This window comes from Panthera pardus, unplaced genomic scaffold (assembly GCF_024362965.1).
Source record: "Panthera pardus isolate Hobbes unplaced genomic scaffold, ASM2436296v1 HiC_scaffold_25, whole genome shotgun sequence".
Classification (NCBI taxonomy): domain Eukaryota; kingdom Metazoa; phylum Chordata; class Mammalia; order Carnivora; family Felidae; genus Panthera; species Panthera pardus.
The window spans coordinates 27537441-27562121 of NW_026526821.1; the positions used below are offsets into that span (position 1 = coordinate 27537441).

The window sequence follows — 24681 nt, forward strand, 5'->3', positions numbered from 1 at the left end:
CGCGCCCTTGTCCGCACCCGGCGGGTGGCTGTGTAGGTTGGGACCTGGGGATGGGACACTCACGCATCCTCGAACCTCGCCTGAGGACTGTGAAAAATCAGTTAGTCAGCCCTGCTCAGGACCCTTGGCTGGTAGGCGAGATGATCCAGCGACTCGCTCCAGCGAGATGCGCTGAGCTGGGAAGAGGGAGGGACTGCGAGCCTAGGATTCGAACCTTACTAGTCTGCGTGTCTTTCTTGTTCTGAATCCGGAAAATAGGCGTCCTATTCCTTTCTTTCTCAGGACTCCTGTGGGGCTTCAAACGAGGTTTAAAATAATATGAAAGCGCTTCGTTCATTGAGTTCAAAGCATTTGTCGAGCCTCTGTGTGGCTGGACCCTATGTGTAGTAGGCAGGGGCTACATCTCTGAAACGATGACACTGTACTCTTGAGCTTTCCCGAGCCTGAGTGCCCCCACATTGTCCTGGGACTGTGCAGAAAGACGCTCCTGAAAGAGGAGGGGGCGGATGTCCCACCTGGCGGCAGGTGTCACAGAATAAGCTAAAATTTCAAAGGCAACGTGGGGCGGGAGCTTTCGGAGGCAGATGGGAAGCACGCTCCGCGTTCCCCCACCCTCCTTCCAGTCCCCAGCCTAAGAAAAGAAACCAACCTCATCCGACACCCTCCAACCCAGCGAGACCGCCCAGCCCCGCAGCCCGAGCTCCGCCCCGCCCCGGCAGCCAGCGATTGGGAGATGCAAATACCAGCTTCTCTGCCCAGCAACGGGTGACGCGCCGCCTGAGCGCGAGGCGTGGCCCGGCCGCAGCCCAAGCGGGCACCTCGGTGTTTACACGGGGCGGCCCCGCGCGCGCCGCAGCGGCCCGCAGACGGCGAGGGGGAGGGGTGGCGCGCGCGCCGGCGGGGCCGCGCGGGGAGAAAGACACTGGAAGGCGGCGGGGCGGGGAGCGGCGCGCGCGGGCCGCGGCGGAGCAGGAGACTGAGAGGAGAGCCCGCGGGGGCCGGAGGGTGCGATTCCTCCGCCCCCGCAAAACAATGTGCAGCGTGCGGCTGGGCGCAACTTGCCGGAGGCGGCGGGGGCGCGCCGAGCCCGCCTGAGACCGCGCCGCTGACCTTCTCCCCCCGCCGTCCGTTGGGCCCGAGCGCCCAGCTCCTCGCTCCCCAGCTCGCGGGGGCCGGGCCGAGCTGCGGGGCGGGGCCGCCCCTCCGTCGCTGCTGCCTCCTCCCCCACCCCCAGCCGCGGAGGATGCGGACGGCCCCCGGCGGCGTCTAGCGGCCCCGGGCCCAGGCGCGATGGTGCAGCAGCGGGGCGCGAGGGCCAAGCGGGACGGCGGGCCGCCGCCCCCGGGGCCCGGGCCGGCCGAGGAGGGGGCGCGTGAGCCCGGCTGGTGCAAGACGCCGAGCGGCCACATTAAGAGACCGATGAACGCGTTCATGGTGTGGTCGCAGCACGAGCGGCGGAAGATCATGGACCAGTGGCCCGACATGCACAACGCCGAGATCTCCAAGCGCCTGGGCCGCCGCTGGCAGCTGCTGCAGGACTCGGAGAAGATCCCGTTTGTGCGGGAGGCGGAGCGGCTGCGCCTCAAGCACATGGCGGATTACCCGGACTACAAGTACCGGCCGCGCAAAAAGAGCAAGGGGGCGCCCGCCAAGGCGCGGCCCCGCCCCCCCGGCGGCGGTGGTGGCGGCAGCCGGCTCAAGCCCGGGCCGCAGCTGCCTGGCCGCGGGGGCCGCCGAGCAGCGGGCGGGCCTTTGGGGGGCAGCGCGGCGGCGCCCGAGGACGACGACGAGGACGACGACGAGGAGCTGCTGGAAGTGCGCCTGGTCGAGACCCCAGGGAGGGAGCTGTGGAGGATGGTCCCAGCGGGGCGGGCTGCCCGGGGACCCGCGGAGCGCGCCCAGGGGCCGTCGGGCGAGGGGGCGGCTGTCACCGCCGCCTCCCCCACTCCGTCGGAGGACGAGGAGCCAGAGGAAGAAGAGGAGGAGGCGGCGGCGGTGGAGGAAGGCGAAGAGGAGACGGTGGCGTCGGGGGAGGAGCCGCTGGGCTTTCTGTCCAGACTGCCCCCCGGCCCCGCCGGCCTGGACTGCAGCGCCCTGGACCGCGACCCGGACCTGCCGCCCCCCTCGGGCACGTCGCATTTCGAGTTCCCGGACTACTGCACCCCCGAAGTTACCGAGATGATCGCGGGGGACTGGCGCCCGTCTAGCATCGCCGACCTGGTTTTCACCTACTGAGCCCACCGTCAGCGGGGCGCGCACGCCCCCAAACCAGCTGTTTACATACAGGAATCAGGTATTGGGGCCCCTCGGAGGCCGAGGCTGGCACCCCATCTCCCGCGCAGCCTCCCCCCTCCCAGACGTGCCCATCCCCCTCAAACCCAGACATGCCCCTCCCCCGCAGACACACCCCAAGGCAGCCCAACCCCCACTCTTTCCCTGACATCCAAGCCCCGCCCCGTCTTGCCCCCTCCCGCACAGCCACCAGCAGCCAGCCCCCCTCCGTTACACCTCCCGTCCACTCCTACAGACCTGCACCCCTCCCCCCACCTCGCACACGCCCCTCCTCGTGGCCGGAGGACACGCCCCTGCCCTTGCTCCCGATCCCTCCGCCTTCGCCCAGCCCGCCTCCTCTCTGGTTTAGGGGGGCGCTGCGGCTGGGCGGCACCGCGCGCTCCTCCCAAACCCCTTCGCTCCCCTCCCCCGAGCGCTGGGGCCCGCCCCCTTCTCGCGCATGCTTAATGCTTCTTAGGAGGAGGGGGCCGGTCCCAGTTGAACCGCAAGCCTCTGTGGCCCGCTCCGGGAAGAAGTGGGGCGGGCATTGAGCGATCCTAAGAAATCTTTTGATCCGGGAGCCGCGGCTTCCTTTCAACCCGACGGGGCGTCTCTGCCTTAATGGGAGGAGCACTAGGAAAGGGGAGAAAGAGACTAGCTGGCCCGGAAGGGTTGGGTTTGGCGCTTGGAACTCTCCCTAAGTGGCATAACCCCTTTTCCTTGCGGGGTTACCCAGACTGACGTGCACCCTCCCGCCTGCTAGACACACACCGCTAGACTGCCTCCACAGTCTACCTTGGCACCCAGAAACTTGCCTTTTCTTTCCCCCATCCGGGAATTGGGAATAGGGTCTTCATCTGGAACTGCACCACGAGAGGACCGCCCAAGAAAGCTCTGAACCAAGGCAATTATCAGTCTATTTGGGGACAAGGGCCTTGCTGCTCTCCACCCCCATCCCAAGTGCCCCTTCACGTTAAGGCACACTCCCAGCCTGGACTCCTCCCTTAAGCCCACCGCCCTTTTCTATCACTCAAGTCCTGTGCCCACAGTGACCGTATTCAGTGGGAGAAGCTGAGGCACGTTGGTACGGGGGCGGGGGTGTTGAGACTGAGGCATGAGAGCAGACGGAGTGACAAGAAGAGACCCACTTTTGAACAGCTGGCTTGAGACCATCGACTGGGCCAGTGACACCGAAGGGAGGGGCAGAGTAGTGGAGGTGTGCCGTTTGCGCCTGTTTTTCCGTGTGAAAAATCTGGATAGCGCTGCTGTCGGAGGAGGTTGTGTCCGGTTCGAGGTGCCCTCGGGGACCCCTGCCCCAAATTCCCCCTCTTGCTCCCCAACTCTCCGCTCAAGTCCCGCCCCTCCGGCCTCCCCATACCCCCTTTTGCCCTCACTACCTGTATCTCACCGGCGTGTGTTCATCCTCCTGGGTGTGCACACACTCTCATTCACACACACAAATCTCAGGAACAAACGGTCCCAGAGTCCTCCTGGACCCCTGCCCAGGGTCTCTGCAGGTCTCTGCCCCACGCGTTCCCGTCGCTGACAAAGCCACCAGCTGCCTCCTTTAAGCTTGGTGCTCCGGCTCTGGGCCTTTCTCGCGCTCTCTCTCTGTCTTTCTCTTTCTCTCTTTCTCTCTCTCTCTCTCTTTTTTTTTTTTTTTAAGAAAAACAACAACAACAAAAAGACAATGAAAAAAACCCAGAAAACGTCATGTGAGTGAAGAGATGTCACTGTCTGTGGTCTTGGAGAACTAGTCTAGTAGCTGAGGGGAGGGGTCCCCCGATCTGGGGCACTGGCACCCACAGCAGGACTTCGCCAGTCTGATGCCAGGACTGAATAAAGTGTATTTGCCCCGACCTTGCCCTGTGGTTCTACATGTCTGTGCCTTTCCTCAACTCTCCCCCAGACAGTTTGCCAGATTGAAGTCCATGTGCAGAAAGAGCTGGGGGTCGCTGGGCAAGGCACCTGGCCCCTTTAGGCCTCTGTCTCCCTCTGTCTCAGGACTCCCTGGTCTTGATTAAGGGTGACACATTCATTCCCCACAGGGCCAGGCAGGTAATGTCCATGAGAGAGTCTGGGTAGACACTCTGCGGGGACAGCTGCTCTCCTCCCGCCAGTTGTGACCTTGTGGGAAGGCAACCCACGGTGGCCTGGTTTTTCAAGAGAAGGTAGAAATCTGGATGTTTCTGTGAACATCTCAACTACAAAATGAAAGCTGACTCCGTTATCTTTATTTATTTATTTTTATTTGTTTCATTTTTTTGACACGACTCTCTTTAAATCCTCGTGGACCAAATGAAACAAGTGTCGCAGGCATCCCTGGCCCCAGGGGGCCCGTTTGACCCTGCCCTTCATGAGAATTAAGAAGGGTCGGGCCACATCGTCTGGGCTCAAAAGCCCCAGCACCACCACCACTGAGCATCTGTGTGACCTTGAGCAAATTCACTTCACCCTGACTCTTCTCTCAATATGAATAACATGAAAATGATAACAGTACCTTCTTCAGGGTGAAATGAAGTTCGAGGTGAGCAGCATTTAACAAGGTGCCCCCTGAAATATATTACTCCATTTGTCCAGAAGAGGAAACGGGGTCAGGGTGGTGCAGCAACCTGCAGGAGGGCCTGCAAGCGGCCAAGGTCAAAGTCAGGGCCCCGCATCTTGGTTCTCTGCCCTGGCGGAGTGTCATGTCAGGGTGCTGCCTCTCCTTCCCTGTTTGAATCCACAGATGGCGTTAGGCTGTCAGCGCAGGGCCTGGGCTGGCGGGGTTGGTCCCAGAGCCGGCCCGTCATTGGCCTGCAGTGTAGATTTATTGAATGACTAAAAGAGAAGCAACAGAAGCCACAGCGATTCCTGTCCTTGAGATTCTTACCAGCGTGTTTTGGAAACCGAGGAAAGCCTTTTCAAACTCTGTCCCCCTCCCCCCCCCCCCCCAGTGCCTCCACTGCCAGGTCCAGTGGATTCCTGAGGTTGGACAGAGCCTGTGTCCCCTGTAAGAACGAAGGCCAAGTGTGCAGACCTCATCGAGAGAGGGTATTTGGGGACTGGGGTACACATAGACGCGTTAAAAGAGGACGATAGCAGGTTTGGGAGGGCTGGGTGCGTACAGAAAGGGGGTGTCTGGTTGGGGGAGGTGCAAGAATTCCAGTCCTCTGGCTCAGCCTCTGATTGAAAGCAAGATGGGAAAAAAAAAAAAAAAAATCCCTCCAGGAAGAGTTGAGAAGTTGAGGAAGATAGAGATGGGTGTCACCCTTGAACCCCTTTTAAGGAGCACTTCCCTGGCTGTGAGGAATCTGGTCAGCGGATGGCCTCCAGCTGCCAAGATCCACTAGCCCTAGGGCAGCCCGTGTCTGGTGGCCCAGGGGGATCAGGTAGAAACGCCTGGCCATTCCTGTCCAGTGTGGGGACACGCTGACAGGCAGTACTTGCACCACCCACCCCTCCGGACACTCACCCAGGGCCCCCGGGGGTGGCCGAGGTTTTGCCAGGCCTGCAGCGCAGTTCGACCTCCCGTACCCAACCTTGCTTCCTCCCTCTTCTTTTCACAGGTGTTTATATCCCTAATAAATCTCTTGCACCCCAGACTCCCGTCTCCGTGTCTGCTTCGGGGGAAACTCAATCTGCAACGAAGGGTGCCAGGGGCTGGACAGCGGGGCTTGGGCCACTGGCCCTATAACCACAGCTGGGCACTTTCTGCTGGCTCCGTCCCTGGGAGGGGTTCCTTCCCTTCTCCACACACACCGGCAGCCCCAACCTCAAGGCTGCACCCTTTCCAGTTGGGATCGATTAGAAACTGCAGTCTCAGCCTACCAGTCACCCCGGATCTCTCCCCTAGTGAAAGCTGGAAACAGGGAGGTTGTCTGTCTTTTTGCCCTTGGGAATGTGGGGGCGGGTCGAGCGCCTGGCGGGGGGGGGGATAGTCCTAGATCTCTGTGGGACCTTGGGCAAGGCTCCTTTGCAGGCCTTAGTTCCCAGACACAAAGTTGGGGAGGGGCCCGCTTATTGTTACGGGAGACCATTTATTGTTATGTTATCTGGGTCTTTCCATTTCAGAAGGAAATGGATTCTGACCTGTAAGAGGTGGGGAGAGACCTGCTTATGCGGACTCTGGAGACACCTAGAGGCTGGAAGGAGTAAGAAGCATTCGAGGGTGAGGGGCGGGGTGTGTCCCCCTCCAGTCTCTGTTCACGCCGTCATTGACTCATCTCTGTAGGGTCCCAGGCCTGGGCTATTTGCACCATCTTGGTTCCAAGGTTTTAAAAACACCTGTATGTTGATGGGTTAGTCATCTATTGCTGGGTAACAAAGTGCCACAAACAGCCTAAAACAACATGCATTTATTGTTTGAGTCTCTGTGGGCCGGGCAAGGCTTAGCCGGGCTCTCTGCTCAGAATCTCACAGGGCTGCGTCAAGGTGTTGGCTGGGGCTGCATTCCTTTACGGAACTCAGCGTCTGCTTCCGGATTCACCTGGTGGTGGGCAGAGTTCAGTTCCCTGGGGTCAAAGTCCCTGTGTTCTTCTGGGCTGTCAGCTGGTGCCATTATTGTAAGGGCCACTCACAGTTTCTGTCTTCCCAGGTGCTGTCACAGAGTGGCACCTTATTTTGCCAAGGACAGCGAAGAGAATCTTCTTGCAGCTTCTAGTTGCTTGGTCCAGGGAAGGATCTTCTTCATTCATTCATTCATTCATTCACTCACTCATTCATTTTTAAAGTAATTTCTGCATCCAACACGGGGCTGGAACTCATGACCTCATGCCCCCAAAATCAAGAGTCATATGCTCTACCGACTGAATCAGCCAGACATTCCAGGAAAGGCTCTCTTTTCTTTTTATTTATGTAGTTACTTATTTTAATTTTAAGGGAAGGCTCTCTTTTAAAGGGCTCGCTTGAGGGGCGCCTGGGTGGTTCAGTTGGTCGGGCATCGACTTTGGCTCAGGTCATCTCACGGTTCATGAGTTTGAGCCCAGCATCGGGCTCTCTGCTATGAGCATAGAGCCCACTTCAGATCCTCTCTCTCTCTCTCTCTCTCTCTTGCTCTCGCTCTCGCTCTCTCTCTCTGCCCCGCCCCTGCTCACACTTTGTTTCTCTCAAAAATAAATAAACATTAAAAAAATAAACAAATGACTCACTTGATTAGATTGGGCCCACCCAGGAAAATCTCTTTTGATGAATTAAAAATCAACTAATTGGGGACCTCACTTCTGCAAAATCCCTTCCCCTTTGTCACATAATGTAACCTAATCGCCTGAATGACATACATCGTGCTCCCTGGTCTCACCCATACAGAGAGGAACTGGTTTTGTTGGGCATCCACACCAGCAGGTGGGAATCTTGAGGCTATCTTGGAATTCTACTTACTATAGCTGTGGATTCTCAAGCCCGAATCTCCATCCTGCTGCTGCCAGACTCTTATGTCTAGCTGCCTTCTTATCATCTCCACCGGGGTATTTAATTGGCACCTCAAACTTGGCATAGCTAAACCTGAATTCTGGTTTCCATGGTCCTCCCAAGCCTGCTCTGCACCCACATCTTTGTTGGCTAAAAGACTAAAAGGCTGGGGCGCCTGGGTGGCTCAGTCGGTTAAGCGTCCGACTTCAGCTCAGGTCACGATCTCGCGGTCCATGAGTTCGAGCCCCGCGTCGGGCTCTGGGCTGATGGCTCAGAGCCTGGAGCCTGTTTCAGATTCTGTGTCTCCCTCTCTCTCTGCCCCTCCCCCGTTCATGCTCTGTCTCTCTCTGTTTCAAAAATAAATAAACGTTAAAAAAAAAAATTAAAAAAAAAAAAAAAAGACTAAAAGGCCAACAATCTATTGGTGATCCTGGGCTCCTTTTTTCCCCCATAGCTTCATATCCCTCATCCCTGTTGACTACACTTCCAAAGTGTGTCCTGTGTCCTATCACTTCTCACCTTTTCAATGGCCACCCTCATGATCCCCGCCCCCCGCCCCATCCTTGCTTTCTCCTTTGCCTCAATCACCGTCTTGCCTCAATCACTCATTCGCTCACCCATTCAACAAACATTCATCATGGGTCTGCTTTTACCAGGCTCTGTGCTGGGTGTACAAAGGTGAAAAAAACCAGACATGGTCTGTCCTTACTGAACTCACAGTCCTGAGGAGGAGAAAGACGCATAAACAGAGGGCTGGAAATGCATTGTTGGAGATGGACAGTGGGGCTGGCAGCAGGGGGGGTGGGGGGTGGTGGGGAACACAGGAGGCACTTAATCCAGACATGGAGCAGGGCGCGTCAGGTCACTTCACGGAGAAGGCGATGCTTAAGCTGTAACTCACCCCTCAGTACGTTGTTGCCATTTTAGAACATGGCTACAAGTTCTTTGACATTCCTTCCATAAATTTCCTGCCTCTTGAGTCTGGACTGGCCTTCGTGATCCACTTATAACCAATAAGATGTAGCAGAAAGATGCTGTAGGTTTCTACACTGAACCACCACCTAAGAAGTCCAACACCCCTGGGGCGCCTGGGTGGCTCAGTCGGTTAAGCGTCTGACTTCGGCTCAGGTCATGATCTCGCGGTCCGTGAGTTCAAGCCCCGCGTCGGGCTCTGTGCTGACAGCTCAGAGCCTGGAGCCTGTTTCAGATTCTGTGTCTCCCTCTCTCTCTGCCCCTCCCCCGTTCATGCTCTGTCTCTCTCTCTGTCTCAAAAATAAATAAAACGTTAAAAAAAAAAAAAGAGTATATTAGAAGTCCAACACCCCTAAGGTCGTCATGCAGTGAAGAAGCCCAAAACCTATGGAGAGACTCCATGCAGGTGCTCCAGGTGACAAGGGCACCTGCCCAGGCGCCAGACGAGTGAAGAAGCCTCCAGGTGATTCTAGCCCATAGTCATTTAAGTCACTCCCAGCTGAAGCAGTGTCTTCCCAGCTGAGGCCCAGCCACCATGGAGCAGAGACAAGCCATCCCCTCTTACCTTGTCTAAATTCCTGACCCACAGAGTCCACGGACATAATGGAACGGTGGTTATTCCCACTACTATACTAAGTTTGGGGGGCAGTTTGGTCTGTAGCAATTATAACTAGAACGATAAGATTAAGCGGATTCAGGTGAAGGAAAAAGCTTTCTAGACACCAGCAACCGCAAGGGGAAAGGCTCCGCGAAAGAAGGTGACATGGGAGGGAGTTGGCTGTGGCTGGCTGGAGGGGGCGGTGGCGAGAGAGGAGACAGACTGACAAGAGCATGAAGGGCCTTGAGGGCACTGAGACTTTGTCCTGGGTCTCCACACTGCAGCCCGAGGGGGTCTTTGGAAAACACATGGGACCACGGCTGAAAACCATTCAGTGACTCCCCATTACCCTCAGGATCAAGTCTAAGATTCTTGGCCTGGCATTCAAGGCCTTTCACAGTTGACTTCCTTATTGTTTTATAGACTCTTCCTCAGCTATCAGCTCTACCCTAAAACTCTGCCTCAGCCATGCCAGGTCACTCCCCATGACGATGCCCTCCTATGCCATTTGTCTTTGCTCTCGTTGAGAAACCGGGGGGAATCTGGGCTAATCATCTTGCCTTTTGAGGCCTTATTTTCCCTATCTATTCAGTTAGGGGGTTGGAGCAGAAGTGTCTAAGAGCATATCCAGTCTGGTGATCAGGGAGACTATGAAAAGGAGGGGGAAAGCTGCTCGCAACCCAAACCTGCCTGTCTAGCTTCTTTTAGGTTGCCTAGCAATGGATGCCAACCGTCTCCCCCATTCTAGAAGGTTTCTTAGCAACCCAGTTTCTCACCCTCGGTTGTTTTCAAGGTTTCCTGTTAACTAAATGAATGCTAAGTTCTGCTCTTTCTCCTCCAAGAAATTCTGCGGCCAAGGATCTCTTTGGAGACCTGGGTCTCATTGGCCAGAGCTAATCACATGGCTTTGTCTAACTTCAAGGGAACTGGGAAATATATGTGAAGCACACGGAAATTTGGTGAGCAGTCCATGTCCCTACGACAGTGTTTAAATAAAACCTCTTTGACAAGGTGACATATGAGCAGAGATCTGAATAAAGCCAGAAGCTAGTCATGCAGATATCTGGAGAAAGATCAGTCAAGACAGAGAAACAAACAAGTACAAAGGCTCTGAAGCCTTGAGATAGGAGTTTGCCTGATGTGCTTGGCTCATTCTAGGAATAGCAAGGATGCCAGTGTGGCTGGAGTAGTGAGTGAGGGAACGGAAGAAGATGAGATCAAGGAGGTAGGTAAGGTTGTGGGGGAGGGGCAACCGTAGGTCCTAGTAAGAACTGGTTTGGCATAGTCATTGCTGCGTAACAGACCGTCTGTCAACTTAATGGCCCAACACTGTTTTATTCTCTCTCAAGATACTGTGGGTTTACGGGATTCAATGGGATAATTCCGCTCACACGATGTCATCTGGGGGCTCGAGTGGGCTTACACGTCTAAGATGACTCACTTACACGATGCTGTTCATTCAGTGTGGTGTTTGGTGTTAGCTGCGGGCTGGGAGTTTGTCTGGGGTGCCAGCAGGAGCACCAGCGTGTGGCCTCTCCATGTGGCTTGGGCGTCTTCAGCGTGGGGACTGGAGTCCAAGAAGGAGCTTTCCAGAAGGGAGTGTCCCAAGAGGGAGAAGAAGAAGCTGGTCTTCTTGAAAGCTAAGTCCAGAACAGGCACGACATTGCTCCCACCACATTGGGTTGGTTGAAGCAGTCACCAGGGCCAGCTCTGAAGAGAAATAAACTCCAGCTCTTGAAGGGCAAAGGGACAGAGAGTTCGTGGCCACCTTTATTCCACCAGTTTTCTCCCTCTTACCCTGAGTAAGATGAGATGTCAGTACAGGGTTTGGGGCAGGGAATGAGACTCCCCTATGAGAATCTGACTCATGCTTTAAGGATCCTTGTGGGGCGCCTGGGTGGCTCAGTCAGTTAAGCGTCCGACTTCAGCTCAGGTCACGATCTCGCGGTCTGTGAGTTCGAGCCCCGCGTCGGGCTCTGAGCTGATGGCTCAGAGCCTGGAGCCTGTTTCAGATTCTGTGTCTCCCTCTCTCTGCCCCTCCCCCGTTCATGCTCTGTCTCTCTCTGTCTCAAAAATAAATAAACGTTAAAAAAAAATTAAAAAAAAAAAAAAAAAAGGATCCTTGTGGCTACAGTGTAGAGAAGGGACCCAATAGGGGGGCAGGGCAGAAGCACTAGGTGAAAAGGGATAGATGATGGAAGTCTGAGATGGCAGCCATGCCCAATGTAGGGCCCTGGCAGCAAGTTTGTCCCACTGACACCTGACTGTCCAATAAGGTGGCCACTAGCCACATGTGACTATTCAAACTTAAATTTAAGGTAATTAAGGTTGGGGCGCTTGGGTGGCTCAGTCGGTTAAGCGACCGGCACTTGGTTTCAGCTTGGGTCACGATCTCATGGTTTCATGAGTTCAAGCCCCACATCGGGCTCCGCGCTGGCTGCTGGGAGCCTGCTTGAGATTCTCTCTCTCCCTCTCTCTCTCTCTGCCCTTCCCCCACTCGTGCTGTCTCTGCCTCTCTCAAAATAAATAAACTTAAAAATTAAAAAAAAAAAAGTACTTAAGGTTAGGGGGCACCTGGGGGGCTCAGTCGGTAGAGCGTGTGACTCTTGATGTCAAGGTCGTGAGTTCAAGCCCCACGTTGGGTGTAAATCGTACTTCCAAATAAATAAATAAATATAGGGGTGCTGGGGTGGCTCAGTTGGTTAAGCATCCGACTTCAGCCCAGGTCATGATCTCACAGCTCATGAATTGGAGCCCCACATCGGGCTCTCTGCTGTCAGCACAGAGCCTGCTCCAGATCATGTGTCCCCCTCTCTCTCTGCCCCTCCCCCACTTCTCTCTCTCTCTCAAAAATAAACATTTAAATAAATAAGGTTAAATAAAATTCAATTCATCAGTCACACTAGCCCCATTGCAAATGCTTAATAGCTAAATATGGCCTGTTCAGGCAGCACAGATCTAGGACATTCCCTTCTTTGCAGAAACTTCTATTGGATAGCACTGGCTTAGTGAACCTTCTCACCTCTTACCGGGTTCTACATCTAAAGTCTTTGACTACAATATCCCACACTCTGACCTCAGACTCCCTTTCTTCCCATCCACCTATTTTTGGACCTCACTGAGCTCCTCTGTCTGGAACCCCTGCATCTTCTGCCCCACCTGTCCAGGAGGACCTACCCCAGGAGCTGGGGTACCAGCAGCCTCTTTCTTCATTCCCAGGTCTCCTGACACTGCTGAAGAAAGTCACAGCCGTGCACGCTGTGGCTTCTACAGATCGTGGCCTCAGAGCCATCAGAGCAAATTCAGATTCTGCCACATTGTGACTGAATGACCTCAGGCAAGTGGCGTCATAAGGTTGCTGAGAAGATAAATTACCCTGGCACATAGTAAATGCTCAGTAAGTGATATCCGTCCCCACCAACACCATCATTATTACTGATCATTCCAAATCTTTACCACCCTTTAAAAATTGTGGTAAAACATACATAACATAAAATTTCTCCCTAATGATAGTACATGCACGATGTTGTGCATCCATCACCGCTATCTCGTTCTAGAATATTTCTATCACTCTGAAAGGAAACCCATTAAGCAGTCACTCTCCATTCCTCCCTTCCCCTAGCCTCTAGGAACCACTAATCTGTTCTCTGTCTCTGGATTTTCGGACTCTGGGTATTTCATATATATGGAAACATACAATATATGGCCTTTCGTGGCTGGTTCACCACCCTTTTTAAGCCTCCTGTTGAACTAAAACTTCCTTTTTATTTCGTATTTTATTTTTTAAGTAACCTCTAAACCCAACATGGGGCTCAAACTCACTACCCCACGATCAAGTTTGGCAGCAAGTTTGTCCCACCGACACCTGACTGTCCAATATGATGGCCACTAGCCACATGTGACTGTTTAAAAAATTTAAAGTAACTAAGATCAACTCCAAGATCCAAGAGTCGTATGTTCCACTGACCGAGCCATCCGGTACTCCTAAAACCTTCCTCTTTCTTTTCTTTTTTTTTTTTAAGTTTGTTTGTTTCTTTGTTTGTTTGCTTAGAGAATGCAAGGAGGGGTGGGGCCGAGAGAGAGAGGGAGAGAGAGAATCCCAAGCAGGCTCCACACTGTCAGCGCACAACCCAACATGGCGCTTGAACCCATGAGCCGCGAGATCCTGACCTGAGCCAGAATCAAGAGTCAGACACTTAACCGCTTAACTGACTGAGCCACCCATAAACCTTCCTCTTAGTGGATGATGTTTCTTGTTTTTCTCCAGAGCATTCGATTTATCAGATGTCGTCACTCAACTTCCTACCCTTGTCACCTATAAACTAAGGTGACCATACTAGTATTAGGGACAATTTGTTGAGTTATTACTCTGGTCCAGGTGCTACACTAAGGGTCTTATATGAACACCTCATTTCACTCTTACAACTCTTCTGAAAGGCAACTACTAATATTACCTCTATTTTACGGTCAGGGAAACTGAGGCTCAGAGCCGTTAAATCATGGGAGTACCAAGTGGCAGAACCAAGATTCAAACCTGGACCTGAAAGACTCCAGAGTTCAACTCACAACCGCTACCTTGTATCTCTTCTCAGTGGCCACCCTCTCTCCTTTCCCCCGGTCTCAGAGAATACTGGATCCTTCCTGTGCTGGCTCAAGGCCAGCCTATCCTCCTGTACGCTTGACCTCATCCCTTCCTGTTGCCTCCAGAACTTCCAGAGCCCTCTCCACTACCATCGGAGCTGAAACTGACTTGAACAGCTGTGGACTGGAATCATCTGGTTGCTTCTTCACTCACTTATCTGATGCCTGAACTGGAATGACTGAAAGAGCAAGGTCCGCTGGGAATGGTTGCTTCACGTGGGCTCTCCATGTGGTTTTGGCTTCCTCACAGCATGGCAGCCTCAAGGTAAACAGACTTCTTGCATGTCTCCTCTCGTCTCCAAGAGCTAGAGTTCCAGGGGAAGTGCACGTCCTTTTTTTTTTTTTTAATGTTTATTTATTTTTGAGAGACAGAGACAGCATGAGCAGGGGAGGGGCAGAGAAAGAGGGAGACCCAGAATCCGAAGCAGGTTCCAGGCTCTGAGTTGTCAGCGCAGAGCCTGACGCGAGGCTCGAACTCAAGAACCGCGAGATCATGACCTGAGCCAAAGTCAGATGCCCAAACCCACTAAGCCACCCAGGCGCCCCCCTGCATGTTCTTTTATGTCCTAGCCTTGGGAGTCAGAGCCTCACTTGTCCCAGGCAGTCATCAGCTCACCCAAGATACTAACAGAGGGTACGTGGACCCCAGCCCTCCATGGGAGAAGTGCTAAAGAATTTGTTGCCATGTTTTAAAACCGGCACAGGTCGTTTCCAATGCTTCTTCAGCTTCACCTCCTGTCACTCTTTGAGGCCTTTAGTTTGGGGCTCCAGGACTTCCTGTCTCTGTCCATCTGTCTGTCTGCCTGCCTCTGTCTCTCACACACACACATAGTTAGACTAAGTAGTACCTGTAAAGCACTTAGACAAGCCCTTCACACATAACAAGCAGCATATATTTGTTACTATTACTAGTCTGTGTTCAGTGAATGTTTGTTGAGCTGCCTACTCAATGCCAAGCAATACGTGAGGCTCTGGGATACAGCAATGAACGAAAAAGATCTGGCCTCATCTCGCAGAGTTCATTCATCCCTGTGTCCCTGCCCCCAGCACATGGAGAGATAGAATGCATGCTCAAGGCATGAAGGCATGTTTGTGCAATGGTGCCTGAAGAAGCTCAGAGCAGTGCGGTGACTTTCCTAAGAGCACACAGCAGCAAGTGTGGGACAAAACCAAGGCTGTGGGCACGTGACAAGGAATGAAGCAGACACAATTGCCAAGGCCTGGCTGTCCAGAGAGATGGGCCATAGGCACGCGCTGCCCAGGGTGGAACTCGCAGTAGGTTAGAAGCAAGAACAAGGGAGGCCATCTCATTGGCTCCTTCCAGAGGAGACATGAAGCTTCTCTCCCAACCCCTTCTCCCCAACCCCAGCTCCCTTCTCAAGATGAGAGGGGCTGATCCTTAGCAAGGGACAGGGGCTCAAAGAGGAAAAGAGAGTGGAGAGAGGATAGGGGACTCAGTGAGAGGTGAGGGCCCCAGGGAGAGGTAGGGGGCTCCTGAGAGCGAGATGGGGCTCAGCCATGGGTGAGGGCTGAGAGAGAGAGAGAGCTGGAGTCTCTGGAGAAGGGGGGGAGGGCTCTGCAAGAGGAGCGTTTGTCTACTGGCTTAGGGGCTCCATGCAGGGGACGGAGACCCAGAGAGGGGAGTGAGGCTACAAGGAGGAAGTGAGGGCTCAGCGAAGGCGAGGGTCTTCAGGCAGAGGGATGGGAGATTGAGGGAGTGATGGAGAGTCAGATGTGGAGTTTCAGGGGCTGCGGGAGGGGGTGGGTTCCAGGGAGGCCTGGGGGTTTCCGCGAGGGGTCTGGGGTCTCAGAGAGAGAAGGGAACTCTGGAAAGAGACAGGGGCTCTCCATCCTGCAGGGGTGCGCCATCTGCAGAGCCAGGCCGTGGGGCGGGCGCCCCCCTCCCACCCTCGTGTCACCCCCGCCCCCGACTGCGGCGCAGGCGCCGACAGAACCAGCTTCGGCTCGGCTCTCTCGCTCCGGCTCCCGCTCCGCGGAGACCGCAGGCAGAGAGGTGAGCTCAGCCCTGCTCCGCGCGGGGCCCGACCCCCCACTCCGCCTTCTCCCGGGTTCCGGGGAACCCCACCCCCGCCCGCATCCCCAGCACGGCCACGTCCAGCCCCGGACGGGACGGCGGCGCCCAAGCCTCGGCGTTGCCTCGGGCTTTAGGAGGTGAGGTCCCAGAGAAGCAGCAGGGGGCAGAGGTCTCACCAGCCGCCTCGCCCAGAGACCCCTCAGGGCTGAGAGGATGGGAGGAGGCTTCAGAGGACAAGACCCGTAGCCACCTCTCTCCTAAAACCCATCCCCACCCCTCCGTGCCTCGGTTTCCCCCTGGGAGAAAGGATGCAGTTAATCTCGCCCAGGGAACCGGTGGTCCGGTCAGAAACAGTGGTGCGGTGGAGAGAGGGGAGGAACTGGCCGGATTTCGCTGGCCTCGCCCCCCAGGAGGGAGCCCCTACTCCCAGCCTGGGCTGCGCCGGACACTGAGGCGGGCGGGTCTGGGGGTCTGGGAAGGAGAACTGAGCGAGGCCGTGCCGGCGAGAGATTCCATCCATCTTCAGGCCGTCCCGCTTGTCACTCTCGCGTACGCCTCCCTCCGCCGGCCTCCGCCGCAGTCTCCCCCCTCGGACTCTGCAGCCCCCTCCTCTTCCCGCTCCCCCCCCTCGCCGAGCTCCTCCCTCCTCCCGCCTAGGGACACCTCCCCAGCGTTTCCTATGGCAACCCACGTCCCGGGTATCCGCGCGGTGTCCCGAGCATCCTCCCTCTCCCTCCCCCTGACCGCCCGACCCCCTCCCCGCAACCTCGGCAGGGGAGGAGGAGGGGCCAGGCCGCCGGGGAGACAGCGCCAAGGTCACCTTCCTTCCCCATTGCCAGCAAGATTGAGTGATTAGGTGTATTTGGGGGAGAGGGGCCGTGAGAGTTGCAGGGGAGGAGCTAATCCAGACCAACAATTCCGGGGCGTCCCCTCGGGGCGTCCCCTCCCTGCCCCTTCCCCTAGGGTCTTTTAATAGTCGCCGCTTTGACTCTGACTGCCCCTCTGGCCCCCATGCATCCCCCTCTACCCGGGGCCTCCAGAGAGCCGCGGCCGGGGGGAGGGTCCCTCGCTGGCCACACCCCCTGGGAACCCCGCCCCCCACCTCTTAGGGAGATTCCTGTTCTCTCCAGGGACCACTCGCCCTCTTCCTCCGTCTTTCGTTTTTGGTCTATGCCTTTTCCCATCCTCTGTCCAAAGAAAAAAAATTGTGCCCTTTCCTTTTCTTCCTTTTCCCCGAGTTTTGAGTGAGGATGGTGAAGAACCGCGATTTATAGACAGGCCTTGAGAAGAGCCCATCTGGCGCTTGTGTGGATCCCTGGGGACTCCAAGAATCGCCCCAACACACGCTTACGCTCTGCGTGTCTTTGTGTGTTGTTTGTCTGTGGCGTGTCTTTGAATGTGGGTGTCTGTGTGTCTGTTTCTGTGTCCTGTGCGTGTCTCTATGTGGTGTATGTGTGCCTGCGGGGTATGTTTCTGCCATGTTTGTGTATCCGTGTTGCTGTGTGTCTGTGCGTCAATCTGTGCGTCTCTGATGTGTGTGTGTGTGTGTGTGTGTGTGTGTGTGCGCGCGCGCGCGCCTGTCTGTACTGTGTATGTGTGTGCTGGTGAGTCTCTCTATGCAGGAAACTGAAGGCCACATTGATTGGAAATTGAGGGGGAGGAGGGCTAGAAATTATCTTATCTTTCAGTAGAAATGCCTTGCTTTATTTTGTTTGAAGCTGTTAAGGGGTGTTGGTGCAGGAGCCCAGTCCGTCCCCCTCACAAACCCCTCTTTCCCCCAAACCACCCCTCTCCCCATTCCCCACTTTGGTTTTAGTCCTCTCCGTGTGTGCATACGCAAGTACTTTCCGTGACTCAGTCCTCAGGGTCTCCATCTGTGAAAAGAGAGATTCTTAAGATTAGCGGTTGCCAGAGGAGGGGTGGGGGGTGCAGGGGGGGCAAAACGGGTGAAGGTGGTCAAAGGTACAAACTCCAGTTAGAAAACAAGTAAGTTACGAGGACATGATGTACAGCATGGTGACTGCAGTTAATAATGCTGTGCTGCATATTTGAAAGTTGCTGAGAGAGTTGCTCTTAAAGGTTCTCATTACAAGGAAAGAAATTTATTGGTAACTACGCATGGTAACAGATGTTAACTAGACTTATGGCGATCATTACAAATACCAAATCATTATGCTGTACACCTGAAACTAATATGATGTTATATGTCAATTACACCTCAATAAAAACGTCTTATTAAAAAAGAGGGGCTCGGGGCGCCTGGGTGGCTCAGTCGGTTGAGCATCCGACTTCGGGTCAGGTCGTGATCTCACGGTCCGTGAGTTCGAGCCCCGCGTCGGGTTCTGTGCTGACAGCTCAGAGCCTGGAGCCTGCTTCTGATTCTGTGTCTCCCTCTCTCTCTCTGACCCTCCCCCGTTCATGCTCTCTCTCTCTCTGTCTCAAAAATAAATAAACATTAAAAAAAATTTAAAAAAAAAAGAGGGGCTCGTAGATAGGTTTCCCTAGAAATCTAACAACCCTTGAGCCTCAGAGGGCCCCTGGCTTTCACCATGTCTGGAGTCAAGATTTCCTGGGACTTGGAGGCTGTTGCTTTGTGAGGGGCAGCCCTGGGGAGGGATTTTTTTTTTTTTTAGAGCCTTGCACCTTGGGAGCTCGGCCTGATTGGGCAAAGTGTCAGCCATGACAGTCACCCCCAAGAGTACCCTGAAAACGGGAAAGATTTTGAGGGGAGATAGGGATGAGAACTTCTTACTCCAGATATGAAGCTCAAAAAGTTTAGGATTAAAAATAATAATGAAGAAATTACAGGAATAGTAACTGCAACAGCTGCCATTCCTTGGCCTCAGATACAGTGTGAAGCGGGTGTGATTATCAGCCTTGCTTTACAGATGAGGAAACCGAGGTTTGGAGAGGTGGAAGCATTTGTCTAAAGTCACACAGCCAGGAAGTGGTGGATCTGGGATTCCAACCCAGTCAGTCAGGCTCCCGAACCCACAGTGCCAGCCACTGGGTGGCTTCCAGACTAAACAAGTACAATTTGTTGGCGCCTACAATTGTCAAGCACTGGGCTCAGTGTTCCTGCGCATTGGCTCATTCACAGTGTACGTGGGGAAAGACAAACCAGCATCTAGAAAGCCGGACTGTGTTATGAGTGTGGGTTATCTAAAATGGGAGGAAGAGCGGAGGAGGTACAAAGATTCAGGGGGCCTGGGAGGGTTTCAATGGGCCCTCTGCCCACTGCACCTTGCTTCCTCCACAGAGATCCATGATGCCAAACTGTGACCGTTCCTGTGGCTGTAGCCGCGGCCCCAACGTGGAAGACGGTAAATGGTATGGGGTCCGCTCCTATCTGCACCTTTTCTATGAAGACTGTGCAGGTATGGCCCTCAGCGATGACCCTGAGGGGCCTCCTGTCCTGTGTCCCCGCCGACCCTGGCCCTCACTATGCTGGAAGGTAAGGCCAGAGGAGGAGCAACTCATGTGATTTCCTGTGACTGCAGAGAGGACATGGGATCAGTGGATAGAAAGGAGAGGGATGATATAGCAGATATAGGCGTCTTGCTTGTGCAACAAACAACAACAGCAACAAACACCCAACTGGGGGGAGGGGTGCCTGCCTGGCTCAGTCGGTAGAGCATGCGACTCTTGACCTCAGGGTCATGAGTTCAAGCCCCACCTTGAGTGTGGAGCCTACTTAAAAAAAAATTGCCAAATGGCTACTGTTGATAAGTCATCCAACACCATACAAATTTGGGGCGCCTGGCCGGCTCAGCCGGTAGAGCGTGCAGCTCTTGATCTTTGGGTTGTAGGTTTGAGCCCCACACTGGGTGTAGAGATTACTTAAAAATAAAATCTTAAGGGGCGCCTGGGTGGCTCAGTCGGTTAAGCGTCCGACTTCAGCTCAGGTCACGATCTCACGGTCCGTGAGTTCGAGCCCCGCGTCGGGCTCTGGGCTGACGGCTCAGAGCCTGGAGCCTGCTTCCAATTCTGTGTCTCCCTCTCTCTCTGCCCCTCCCCCGTTCATGCTCTGTCTCTCTCTGTCTCAAAAATAAGTAAACGTTAAAAAAAAATTAATAAAATAAAATAAAATAAAATCTTGAAAACACACACACACACACACACACACACACACACACCTCAAATGGATTTAAACAGTAGACCAGAGGTGGAGCAACTTCAGGTAAGGTTCCATCCAGCAGTGCAAACCGGCACCCCGAGGACTCAAGATTTCTCTTAGTCTTTAGGCTCCCCTTGGCGCCCCCATCCAGGTGGCCCCTGCTAGGTTTCAGGATCCCCAGGTAGCTGCTACCTTGCTGACCCACTGGGTTTCCCTCCACACTACCCACGGGAAATCAGAATTTCCTCCAGCCTTTCCTTCAGAAACAAAAACAAAAACAATGCTTTTCATTTCCGGAAGTCCTGTCAAGCATTGCGTTGGCTCTGACTGGGTCACTTGCCCGTCTCTCAACTGATCGCTATGGCCACAGGGAAAGTAGATACTGACTGGCATGAACTGGGGTTCATCTCAGTTAAATCCTACTGTGGTTTCACAGTGATATATTGGGGTACTGTTGCCAGGCCGGGGAAGACAGGGGGGAAACAATCGGTGTCTCTAACAACCAGGGAGAGAGGTCAGTCAGGGCACACAGTGTGGGGAAAAGTGTGGAGATGGCAGTAAGCTGAGTGCCTACCCTGGGCGTAGCTCTTTGCTAAATACTGTACAGAGACCGAGGCAGGGGTCCCTTTCCCTCTGCTTTCAAATGGCTTCTCTCCAGGGGGGGAGGCAAAGTGTCAAGCTATCTACAGTGAATGCACAACCCCAGGCCAAAGGATCAGAGGGTGCCAGGAGAGGAGATACTGTCAGTGCCTGGGGTGATCAGAGAAGAGCAAAAGAAAAGTGAGTCCGTAGCTTAAAATTTTGAGCATCTTCTAATTCCCGGGCAGGGAGCGAGGCTCTTGTGCACAGAGAATTTAAGATGCGGTCCCTGTTCTCTAGAAGCTCCTAGCAGTGCTTCGTTTAGTCATTCTGCAAACATTCCCTCAGCTCCTGCTCTTTACCGGCACCATGCTAGGAAGACACCGCGTGACCCAAAACAGACAGTGTCTGTTGTCATAGCTCCCCGGGCCCTCTTTCCAGCGGGGCAGGCAGACATCGCTTACACGGTAACAAAAGTACATGTGCAAGGGGCATCTGGGGGGCTCAGTTGGTTAAGTGTCCAGCTCTTGATTTCAGCTGACATCATGATCTCACGGTTTGTGAGATCAAGCCCTGAGTCTAGATTCTGTGCTGAGCACGAAGCCTGCTTGGGCCTCTCTCTCTCTCTCTTGTCTGCCCCTCCCCCACTCATTCTTGAGCGTGTGTGCTCCCTCTCTCAACATAAATAAAGTGTAGAAAATAAATAAATGGGCAAGAAAGTAGATGTTCAAGTGTGCACCAAGGTGAGTGCACTGAAGAACAAACGTGCAGTGTTTGTATGAATCCAAAGCAGGGGACGTGACCCACTCCAGGAGCATCCTGGAAGGCTTCCCTGAGGAGGTGAGGTTTGAGATGAGATCTGGGGGATGTGTAGGAGTTATCCCAACAGAGAGATGGGGGTAGATGGGACAGAGAGAAGAGATGGGGCCTAAATAATGATGGCGGGAAACTCAAGGTGGGCAGGAGAAACCTACTAAGTGGTTCCTAAGTGGGAGTCGGGAAGGACATTGATCAAGGGGTCTCAAGATTCCCAACAGAACATGATATCTTGTGCCCCTCATCAGTTAGGTCCTAGAAGGTATGTTCTGTGACTCCCCTGTGATTCCCATCTCTAAGGTTAGACCAAGGAGTTACCTTTAAGTCCACTTGGGATCACCTTGGGGCCCCCCACTGACCCTGACTACCTTCCAATCTGTCTGCCTCTCTCCAGATCAGCCTGTCTACGGGGACCCTTCTTCTGTTGCTGGGTGTGGCGGCCCTGACCACTGGCTACGCAGTGCCCCCCAAGCTGGAGGGCATCGGAGAGGGGGAATTCCTGGTGCTGGATCAGCGGGCAGCCGATTACAACCAGGCCCTGGGCACCTGCCGTTTGGCAGGCACGGTACTCTGCGTGGCAGCTGGGATCCTGCTGGCCATTTGCCTGGTTTGGGCTGTGGCCGGCTGGCTGAGCCAGGACACCAAGGCAGAACCCTTGGACGCCGAAGCTGATGGCCACGTGGAGATCTTCGGGGACGAGCCAGAGCAACAGCTGTCCCCCATCTTCCGCGATGCCAATGGCCAGTCTTGGTTTTCACCACCTGCCAGCCCCTTTGGGCAATCCTCTGTGCAGACCATCCAGCCCAAGAGGGACTCTTGAGCTGCCCACAAGGCTAGAGGGGGAGCCAGACCTGGGGTCTGGACCATTCCTCTGTCCCATCACACCCTGCCCTCCAACTGTGTCCCTAACTTCTCCTTGAGAAGCAGGTCCCTTTCACTTATGCCCCCATAAGATCCAGCTCCAGGTCAGAGAGGCTGGAGCTCAGATCCCAGTGCCCCTTCCCAGGGATTGGGCCCCAACTCATCCAAGATGCCAACTTTCCCCAAGTCCTCCCCAAACTTCCCTCCTTTTCAAGGCCCTTCAGGAGTAGAAAACATCCCCCTTAATCTATCCTTACTCTACTCTGACCTTGGGCAAACCCCTTACCCTTGCAGACCATCAGTTCCTGTCTATGTACTATGAGGGGATTGGCTCAGATTCTGGAGTTCCATGACTTTCCTATTCTACCCAGATAAAAGCATTACTCTCCATAGGCAATGTTGGGGGGAAAGGTGGTAGGGTCATCCTCTTTCCCTAAACCCTTCATCTGTCAGCTGCCCCAGGATGCCTGAGGATGGGTCAAAAACCCCCACTTGGACTTCTCCAGGATGGTGCGAAAACAGTCACCTCCTTCAGAACGTTTTCGACGTCCATTTTGGCATCAGAGCCCCTCATTCCCCCCCCCCCCCCATCGTGGGCTATTATTAGCCCCAGTTTACAGATGAGGTGACTGGGGGAGGCTGGCAGTCTGCAGGAATTAGGACCCACATCTTCAGCCTCCTCCTGGGCCAGCTCTTGTTCTACACATATGGAACAGGGGACCTGCTGGACACCTTCCTGGCTTCCAGGGGGCCTCAAGGGTTGGGGGACAGTTTGGGCCCAGAGAGCCTGGCTGGAGGCTTGATGGTCCCTGGTGGCTCAGAAGATGATTTGGACATGCGTTTAAATGGTTTATAAGAGCCAGGGGTCAGGAGAACTGGGATGTCTTTGCCGCTGAAAATCCACTCATCTAGAAACCATCACCCACAGGTTACCCACAGGTCCTGACCTCACCCTGTAACAAATGTGCCCTGCTGGGCCCTCAGCAAGCACCTCCGTCCTGCAGCCTCCCTGGCCAGACGCATCATCTCCATTCTCACCACTAGAGGGAGCTCCAAGACAGCCGGAGAGAGGCGCCGATGGCCTCCGCCCCATACCCTCCCCCCTCGGTCGCACCTCCAGCCTGGAGGGGGTCTCCCGGGAGGGTCCTCCGTTCTCCCCCACCCGGCCGGCACTACTGCCCTGGTGCCCCACGCCCCTTCCCCATCCTGCCCACCCCTTCCGTGTTGCCTTCCCTTTCAATAAACAGCTGGGATGGATACTGACTTTGCTTCTTTTCTCCCTGAGCTTGGGACAAGGGTAAGGAGGAGAAAAGGCTGTTAAAGCACCTACCAGGTGCTGGGCACTTACATCCACTATTTCGCATTCGCCTCTCACGCTAATTCTCCGATAAAGGGGACTATTGTTTTCGTTTTACAGATGACTTAACTAATGATCAGAGAAGTGACCCAAGGGTGGGTTTACATGCTAATTTGTTGGGAAGGAAATTTCTCCAGCATCCTCACTGCTCCCATCCCCGAGAGGGATATGAGGCCAGGAGTACTGGGAGAGAGAGCCGGAGCCAAAGCTGGGCAACAGGAACAGCTAACCCCTACTAGCACTTAAGGAACACCGGGCGCTCTCAATGCCTTACAAACAGATTATTTTCCCCAAACCCTGCTCCCAGGCTGCAGGTTTGTATTTCCAACTGCCTTCGCCTGAGGGTTGAGGCCTCGCCCAACTATCCCAAACTGTTTCTGTCAACCCTCCCCTCCAGATCCACCCCTGCAGGAACTACCCACCCCCAGCCCCCTGCTTGCTCTAGCCAAACCCCTGGAGCGAACTTGGCTCCTGTCTTTTCCTCATGCTCCAATCCAACCCGGAGGCTAGCCCACCTTGGGAATACAGCCTGACCCCACCCCTCCTCACCGTCCTTTCAGCTTCTCCCTGGCCTGAGCCACCATCAACTTTCTCTGAGATTATTGCACCAGCTTCTCCCTGGTCTCCCCAGTCTCCCAGCTTTCCCCCTCTGTGCTCCCTCACCACCCCCACCCCCCCCAAGTCTAACCTCAGCAGAGCAGACAGATCCGGGTATAACCATGCCCTTTCTCTGCTCAGAACCTCCATGGCTTCCATCTCACACAGTAAAACCAAAGTCTTGGGTGGCCTGTAAGGTCTTACATGATTTACTGACACTCCCTTCCCCCTTTCTTCCCCTGTGACCTCAGCTCTCTCCCTCCTTGTCTCCTCTCCCGCCTCTTTGTTGTTCCTCCAACATCAAGGCCAGCTCCTGCCCCAGGCCTTTGCATAGCTGTTCCTTCTGCTGATACATTTTCCCCAGCTCACCAGTGGGCCAACTCCCTCACCCGCTTCAAGACTGCACAAACGCCCCCCTTTTCAGCGAGGCCTTCCCTGAACAGCCTGTT

General features: G+C 54.5%; 2 protein-coding genes across 3 annotated transcripts; both read left to right on the top strand.

The window, feature by feature from the left end:
- The first annotated feature begins 796 nt into the window (after positions 1-796).
- Positions 797-4130, top strand: SOX12 (SRY-box transcription factor 12). The gene has a single exon (XM_019458884.2). It carries the CDS (start codon positions 1291-1293, stop codon positions 2233-2235), a length of 945 nt encoding a protein of 314 aa, XP_019314429.1. The 5' UTR covers positions 797-1290; the 3' UTR covers positions 2236-4130.
- An 11593-nt stretch (positions 4131-15723) lies between these two features.
- Positions 15724-23541, top strand: NRSN2 (neurensin 2). Of its 2 annotated transcripts, none has more exons than XM_019458892.2 (3): positions 15724-15884; positions 19165-19359; positions 21812-23541. In XM_019458892.2, the coding sequence occupies exons 2-3, from the start codon at positions 19171-19173 to the stop codon at positions 22235-22237; spliced, it is 615 nt and encodes a 204-aa protein (XP_019314437.2). In that variant the 5' UTR covers positions 15724-15884; positions 19165-19170; the 3' UTR covers positions 22238-23541. The 2 variants fall into 2 exon arrangements, with proteins under 2 accessions (XP_019314437.2, XP_019314439.2); XM_019458894.2 differs by lacking the exon at positions 15724-15884 and adding an exon at positions 15891-16042.
- The last annotated feature ends 1140 nt before the right edge of the window (positions 23542-24681 follow it).